We start from the raw sequence: 8437 nt of genomic DNA, 5'->3' as shown, positions 1-8437 counted from the left end.
ACCCCAAAACCCAAACCCAGCCCTAAAACCTAAAAATACCCCTGTACCCCAAAACCCAAACCTAGCCCTAAAACCTAAAAATACCCCAGTACCCCAAAACCCAAACCCAGCCCTAAAACCTAAAAATACCCCTGTACCCCAAAACCCAAACCCAGCCCTAAAACCTAAAAATACCCCTGTACCCCAAAACCCAAACCCAGCCCTAAAACCTATATATACAATTAAATGATATACTTACCTATACTTACGTTGTAATGGTATGCGTTGTAATAGTATGTGCGTTGTAGTGTAATGCGTGGTAAAGGTATGCGTGGTGAAGGGTTCTGCGTTGTAATGGTATGCGTGGTAATGGTATGCGTGGTAAAAAATGCGTGGTAAGAGTTGCATACCACTTTCCACAAGCTTCAATGATACAACAGAGGGCAGTGTATATTGAGTGCCTGCTCTACAGTTGTTGGAAAGATCTATAATCGCAGGGGTGTTTGTAGAAATTACCCGGGAGACGGGTCCTTGTTAGTATGTTTGGGACGTGACATCTCAGGTTCAACAAAGAGGTCAGTCAGTTTGAAGGAGGGAAGTTGAGTACCAGACAAAGCATATGGACTTTTGTGCTGTTCTGCGCTTTGGATCATGTTGATCTGGTAGCAGTGGTCCACACTGGGATCTATGTCAGGCGAGCTGGCCCCAGTACTCGGTCCCCACCAACGTGTATGATCCAGGTGGCATCAACAGTACTTACCTCTGTGATCAACACAGGAGCAAACCTATGGGCAAACAAAAAAAAGATTTTGTCACCTGAGGGACAATTCACTGCTATGGTCACCCATGAACAACCCACATATATGTCACTCTCAAAGGAAATGGCACACTCCTGAGCTGTCGTACCGCAGAAGACCGTCGCCTGTTTCACTTTGCCTTCAGAGTACACACCAGTCAACTAGGAGACATACTCGCAGAGTTCACAACTATATTTGAAGACATTAGTTTCCTCAAAAACAAATTTGTGCCCCTACACATTGACTGCACAGTCCAACCAGTTGCGCATTCTATCTCTGCCCAAAACTGGAAGCAGAACTGAGGAAACTAGAAGATTCAGACATAATCAAAAAGGTAGATGTTCCCACACAATGGGGGTCACCCACATTGGTAACATGAAAAACCAAACAGCCTGATGTGGTGTTTGTGTAGTCATGAGGCTTCCGAATGTGGCCATAAAGCGAGAATGGCACCTCACACCCACAGTCAACAACATCGTAGGGGACCTAAGCAGAGCGGCATAGTTTTCGGAAGGAGACCTTCAATCTGGCTGTTACCAACAGGCTCCCTCACCCTGCCTCTCACTACATAACACCCTTTTTGATCCATGTGGGGCTCCAAAGGTACAAGAGACTCAATTTCGCATTTCAAGTGCTGTTTAAGTTGTTCAAAATATGATTAAGGAAGTATTGGCAGGGCTCCCAGGGGTCATCAATGTAAACAATGATGTACTTGTGTACGCCATCTCCAATGAAGAGCCAATGAGGGGTTAAGGAACGTGCTGCAAAGGCTACAAGACAGAGAGCTGACAGTGAACAGACCAAAATGCAAGTTCCTCAGGACCAGCATCAGTTGTTTTGAGATACGTCTTCTTTCCCAAGGGAGTTGCCCGAGACTCAGACAAAGTTTGGGATGTCAAGTTGGCCGCCAACTCTTACTGGGTGTCCGAGGTCCAAAGTTTCCTCCGTATTGTGAACTACTGTGGGTGGTTTATCAAAGACCTCACAATGCTCACCCTGCCTCTGCAAGAACTCACAAAGACCAACACCATTTTGACTTTGAGCCCACAGCAGAAAGAGACTTTGCAAAAGAATAAAGATGCCCTATCCGCAGACACAACACTAGCCTATGTCGATCCAAAAAGGCCACCTTGCTGTCTATTGACAGCAACCTCACTGGCCTGTGGTTGGTCCTTGCCCAAGAACAGGTGTGTGGAGAGTGGGCCATACCTCTGTAGAGCACTGACCACAACAGAGCAATGCTATTCGCAGTTCGAGCACAAAAACGTTGCGATCCACTAGGGGTGCCATCACGTTCCCACCTATGTCTCCGCTAATCCATTTGTAGTTCATAGGGACCAAAATCCCTTAATACCATTATTTTACGGCTCAGTGTCCAAGCCACCAGCCCAAAGTGAGAAATAGGTGCTTCAGCTCCATGAATACTCCGTTTAGGTGAAGGATAAGCCGGGTTACCACAATACTGCTGTTTACTTGTCCTTGCATCCCAGGGCAACAACACCACAAGAAGAGTGTGAAGCTCGGGAAACAGAATAATATGTCAGGTATGTCATGAGCAATCCCGTCCCAGGCCAATGACGCTGGAAGAAATCACAGCTGCCACTCGACAGGATTATTGCCTAGAGCTAGTCATCAGTGCACTTACCTCAGGGCAGTGGGAATGACTCAAGGATCACTGCACACAGAGAACATTGGAACTCTAGGAAACTCTGAGGCTCTGATTAATGTACATCATAAGCTATTGAAAGATAAACAATGGGTGCTCATGAAGATGCCACAGGATTGCTGTACCACAAACTCTGCTTACTAAAACCATCTAGTTGGCACATGCAGGTCTCCAAGGCATGGTGAAGACCAAGATCTCAGACAGACAGAAGATATGGTTCCCACTTCTAGACAAGCTAGTTTAGAATGTGGTGTGAAGCTGTATCAAATGCCAGGCCACTGGCAAGGCTGACCCATATGCACCCATTGTTACAGGAGAATGACCCTGACACCCATGGGTGTGGGCCAGTCTAGATTTTGGGAGCCTACCAGATGACCAGTACATGACAGTCATCGGGGACGACTACTCAAACTACTCCGAAGGCGAATTGATATCCCACTGCTGCCAGTGAAGTTATACAGAAGGTTTCGAAAGTAATTGTCACCCATTGCCTTGTCCAAGAAGTAAAACACAACAATGGGCTCTTGTTTCAAAGCCAAGATCTTGCAGATTACTTTCAGTCATACAGCATAAGACACAAGAAAGTTACTCCTTGCTGGCCTTAGGTGAACAGGGAATTTGAGCACTTTTTGCGCACTGTGAATAACATAATAAGGATTGTGCATCTTGATTGCACTCCACTAGATTGGGTCATATACTAATTCTTGCGAGAGTGCCGTCAAATACTACATCACCCAAAGTAGTGTTTGTATGAGATGAGTAGTGTTGGAAGGCTCTCTCCATCTTCCCAGCTGGGAACCCAAGACAATGGGTGATCACAAAGGTTTTGACAGATGGGAAACATCCAAGAAGTGGTGCAGCATCAGGCAAGGGGCATGGGAATCGAGTGTCCAACTTAGGTATGTGCCCAACGAAGAAATACAATAGGCAAGGGGCTTTTTCGAATGTTTGTCAGGACTGCTACATTTGAGACTACTGTTGGTCTTGTGATTTGGGGAGCAACGCAATGTTGTGGGCCTGCTCTACAGTTGGAGAAATGGTACATTAGGGAAGTGGTGTTCCTTATGAGTATGTTAGGGATGTGACATTCCAAGTTCAATAAAGAGTCTGGCCAATTCCGGGGCGGGCAGTTGAGTACCTGTCAAAGTGTTTTGAGTGCCATGCTGTTGCTCACTGTGCTGCGCGCACACCTCAAGCACATCCACACCACAGCAGGCAGCAGTAGTGCAACTTTCCCCAGCACATTGAATAGGTAAAAAGCAGATGGTAGCAGAAGGAGGAGCAGCACAACATTAGTCACACAAATAGATTAAGTACAACACAGATACTAACAGTGCAAGCTTCCATTCCTCAGACAATGGGTGCAACTGGAGCACAAATAGAACAACAGCAGTGGAAATATCCCATTGGCATGGAACAGGTACAGAGGAGCAGCAGCAGTGGACGCTTCCCTCTCTTACAGAATCAATACAGCTCGGCAGGATCAGGGCAAGCTTCTCTTCCTAACAAAGCACGCACAGCTGAGATGGCAGCAGTGCAAGCTTCCTTCCTCATTGGAAGAGGACAGAACGGGCAGCAGCAATGCAATCTTTGCTTTCTCACAAAATAAGTACATAATGGCACCAGCAACACATGCATCCCCCTCATGCAGAAGGCAGCCACTGAGTAAGCATCCCTTTCCCACACAACATATTCATCGCAGCTGCAGTAGTAGTGCAAGCTTCCATCACTCACAGAGCATGCGATGCTCATGACGAGCCCAGCTCGTCATGAGTCACAGTGGAGCTGTGCTCATGATGGGCTGGGCTCGTCAAAATGGCTCCATGCCGGCCACGCGTGATTGATTCCCCGCCTGTGCATGCAAATTAATCGGTGGGCGGGGTTGTGTCGAGCCCAGCTCCACTGTGACTCATGACGAGCTGGGCTCGTCACGAGCACCGCAGCATCATGCTCACCCCCCGCAACCTGGGGGAATTACCCCCGCAGCCAAGGAGTTAAAGTGTAAGGGGATTGAGGTGACACAGTGATATCTGCAGAAGGTGCCCAATTCATTGAGAAGAGTGTATGGGTGGATGAGTGAGGGAATATGTGAGTTTTGCTTTTGCGTTCTCCTTCCTCCACTGTCCCTTCTGGTATCCATACTTCTCCTCTCTCTATTAGATATTTTCCCCGTCCAACTATCTCTGTCTATCCGTTCTTCATCTTTATCCATTCTATCATTTTGTCCATTTTCTCTATCATTCTCTTTCTTACTCCCTTGTTCTTTGTCCTGCTTTCCCTCACTTCCACTCTCCTGGTCTTCTTTACGGCTTTATTTTCTCTCTCTTATGAATCTCCTCTAATTTTTTTTCCTATTTCACCTTTATGAGGCTTCCCCTTTTTCTTGTACCCTAATCTCCCTCACACTTTTCCTTTAGCCCTGCCCCTCTTTCCCTCTTCTATCTCGACATACTTACTACACATCCTGTCTCAAACCCTCCATTCCCTTACAAATCCCTTTTGCTTGCCCTTCTCATACACCTGGACCTCCCTTACACGCTGCATTCTCTCATTCACGCCCCACTCTTTCTCACCTCCTCTTTCTCATACATTTTACTTTCTTTCTCTTTGGCAGGTACACATAACTGATGATAGCTGTGTTCCCTACAACCCTCATCATCAGTAAAAATGTTGAACGTTAATTTTCAAACTCACATTGCTGGAATCAAATCTGTTCCACAATTTGGCAACCTCGACGTACAGACAGGGCTGATATGGTCAGAAGAGAAAATTAATTGCCGAACTTACAAAGAGGCAGTGTTGATTTCATGGTGAAACACTTGTACATATTTACAGGCCCCTATCACCACAGAATTGTCACTTTTTGCAATGTTCCTGTGTCGATAAGGGCTTCGTCTTATTTACAAGGTGGTGTAAAGCTACTTAATGTGGCTTTACGCTGCCTTGTAGGTAAGGCCCCCTTTCACGCTAGACTTATCGTGAAAGGGGCAGACAATGGGTGTTGCAGTGGGCGTTTCACCACAACACCCATTCACCTTGTCCTACCCTGGCGAAACAAAAAGAAATGCTTTATTTCTCTTTGTTTTTGCTAAAACACCATTGATTGTTTATGTGCAGGAAGGCCCTTCCTGCATATAAACAATCTTTTTTTTAAATGACACGTTGCAACTTCTATGTGTGTTGCATTCTGCAGCATACATAGAAGTTACAAAATGCCATTGGTGCAATGCAGGCACCCTTGCACAATGGTGCAAGAGTGCCTGCGTTGACGCAAGGCAGCAGCAATTAGCGCCAGCACAGGGTGAAACACAGGGCTGCACAGTATTCTTGTAAATACGGTGCAGCCCTGCGTTTCTGAAGTGGCTTAGCGCGGCATTACACAAACAAGGCTAATGCTGTGCTCCGTCTCTTCATTGTGTATATGCTGCATAGAAACAGCAAATTGCCATGAATTATTGTTTATGTTCAGGAAGGTGTGCCTTCCTGCACATAAACAATAATTTAAAAAATGACGATTTGCAACTTCTATGTGTGCTGACCAATGCAGCACATATAGGAGTTGCAAATCAGCATTCTGGATTGTTTATGCGCAGGAAGGGGGCACCTTCCTGGACATAAACAATCATTCCCTCAACGCAGGCACCATTGCACCATGTTGCAAGGGTGCCTGCGTTGGCGTTAGGGAGATGAATTTAGGGCCAAGACAGGGAGAAACAGAGGGAAGTGCCATATTATTGTTCCCAAAGTGACTGAGTGCGGAGTTAGCAATTTTGGAGCCAAACCGCACTCCGCCACTTTCTTGTAAATATACCCCGCTGACATTTACTTGTGAAAGAAATACAACGGAAAGGTTTTGGGCCATTTACAATCTGATAGTCTTTGTATTAATTCTTCAGTTTTCAGGATATTAAAAGGTACTTTAACCTCTTTTATTAGTTGTATTCAAAGTATCACTGCTACTCCCTAAGTAACTTCGCTAAAGTTAGCCACACACCCTCTGACTGCTTGAAAAAGTTTTTGAATATCAGATGCTGTTTGATCCCACCTGTTCCAAATGTTGAAGGAGCCAGCATCAAGGAGTCTCACAGGCAGACACATGCAGGCGCTTTCCAAATGTGGAAGGAGCCAGTATCAAGGAGTCTCACAGGCAAACATATGCAGGCGCTTTACTTAGCCGTGAAAGGCTTTGTTGCTAGAGAGGTGAAGCTCCCAAACAGCAATACATTTGGCTCTAAAAATATTTGCATCAGCACAGAAAGTGGCACTGCCTGTCCAGGTTAAAATATGTTTGATATCTTTATATTTAGGGTAATATATTTATATAAGGGTGAAAGGGGGGGGAGCAGGGCTGTATTCCACTAGGAACCATATTATTAAATGTAAACACAGTCTTGAACAAGCATTGGCATAGCCAATAGGTCTCGCCTTTGGGACCTCATAAGTGTTTAGCCATGCAGCAACTGATGTTGTTGCACCGAGGATATTGTGCTGGATAACTAAACTCTTATAAGGTCCCAAAGGCGTGACCTATTGGCTACGCCAAGGCTTGTTTTTGCTTGCCTGGTACCCTTGGCACGCCATGCAAGTAAGGGAAATATAATGATGTGCCAGTGACTGGCACGGATCCAAGCAATTGTTGAGAAGGAAAAGTGAAAGAAATATAAACATGTATCCAAAAAGAAATGCTTTTGAAAAGAAACTCCTTCTCTGACAAGACTACATTTTGGCGTATTGTATTTAGTGCAAGCCTTTTCGCGCACGCCCTCACGTGCACTGGCCGGCAGGGGTTGCAAGTGTCACATATGTCAAGGAGCCGGAATCCGAGTTTGAATAAATGCAGAGGGCTGCCAGGGCTGCGGTCATGCGGCGTATGCCTAGCTAACTCATGGCGGCCATGACAAATCAAAACAGACCTCGGGGTCATAATGGAATATCAGTGTTGACTGACGCCAAAACAAACTGTGTCAGATCAGTTTTTAGAGAACGGTTTGCCAGCTTTTGGCAAATGCAAAATGCATTAACCCATAAGTAAATATAAATAGAAAACACAGATGGGTTAAACAGCATTAATTTTACAATGAAGTGGTATTCCAAAACGGATAGCATTACATGTTATATGCAATAAAAGTTTTTCTCCAGTGCGGCTGAAAGGCATGAATGGCTACTACTAGTAACAAGCATTGGCCGCGTAGCCGTGAAAGTGACGCAGCCGCGCGGCCGTGAAAGTTAAAATGATTGCGCTAATAAGCAGCCGCTGTTTTCAAGCACACTCGTGCTTGTGGCACCATCTGCCTTGCGGGACTGAGCAACAGCCAATTAGCAAGCGCCGCTGCTCGCACCCGCAAGGTGGATGCCACCACAAGCACGAGTGTGTGCTTCTAAAAAAAGCAGAGCTATGGCTAAAGGTTTTCCTAAGCAGCGCATGTGCGCTGCGTAGGCGATACCTAAAAAGGTTTGGGGGTATTTATTTTAAGGTTAAAGGAAGCTGAGGTCCCTGCTAGCTCCCCTACTTGGTAGATAAAGAACTGCGCACTGAAATATCCTGTGATGTTACTACTGGAAGCCATTTTGGGAATGCCAAACTGCCCACAGGGAGCCCAGAGTAGCTGCATAGGAAAGGAAAATAAAAAGGTATGCGCGGAACAGAAGTGTATCCAGTCTGTTACAGAGCACGAGCCACTGAACGTGAAGGCTGCTCTCCTCCGCCTTAAAGAGAGAGGCGCTAATACACATCACGTCTCCCAGTATTTCTTTTATCAAGCCTCTAGTTTCTGAATCGGCGTTCCCAAGTTCATTCTTCTGTGCGGCACACTCCTCCATTTCGCCAATGAATGGCATGTCTGCAAAGGGAAATAATTGCTTTGAATACATGTACTACTTTGTGACTTGACTAAATTGACTCCCATTTTGAATGCCAATAACATCAGTACTGTGTAAACAATATGAGTTACTGTTACTAAACATAAAGGTATTTATTCACCTCAGACGGAAGGGG

The 8437-nt window shown here is 45.7% G+C and overlaps 1 protein-coding gene across 1 annotated transcript in view; it reads right to left on the bottom strand.

Moving 5' to 3' along the window:
- Window positions 1-7927: 7927 nt before the first annotated feature.
- Window positions 7928-8437, bottom strand: part of HTR3B (5-hydroxytryptamine receptor 3B) — a 110215-nt gene continuing 109705 nt past the window's right edge. The window contains exon 9 of the mRNA XM_086954840.1: window positions 7928-8282. Within this exon, the coding sequence (XP_086810966.1) occupies window positions 7996-8282 (287 nt within the window). The 3' untranslated portion in view covers window positions 7928-7995. The remainder of the gene's footprint in view (window positions 8283-8437) is intronic.

Source organism: Lissotriton vulgaris, chromosome 2_1 (assembly GCF_964263255.1).
Source record: "Lissotriton vulgaris chromosome 2_1, aLisVul1.2, whole genome shotgun sequence".
NCBI classification, from domain to species: domain Eukaryota; kingdom Metazoa; phylum Chordata; class Amphibia; order Caudata; family Salamandridae; genus Lissotriton; species Lissotriton vulgaris.
This window is presented reverse-complemented; position numbering and strand designations above follow the sequence as displayed.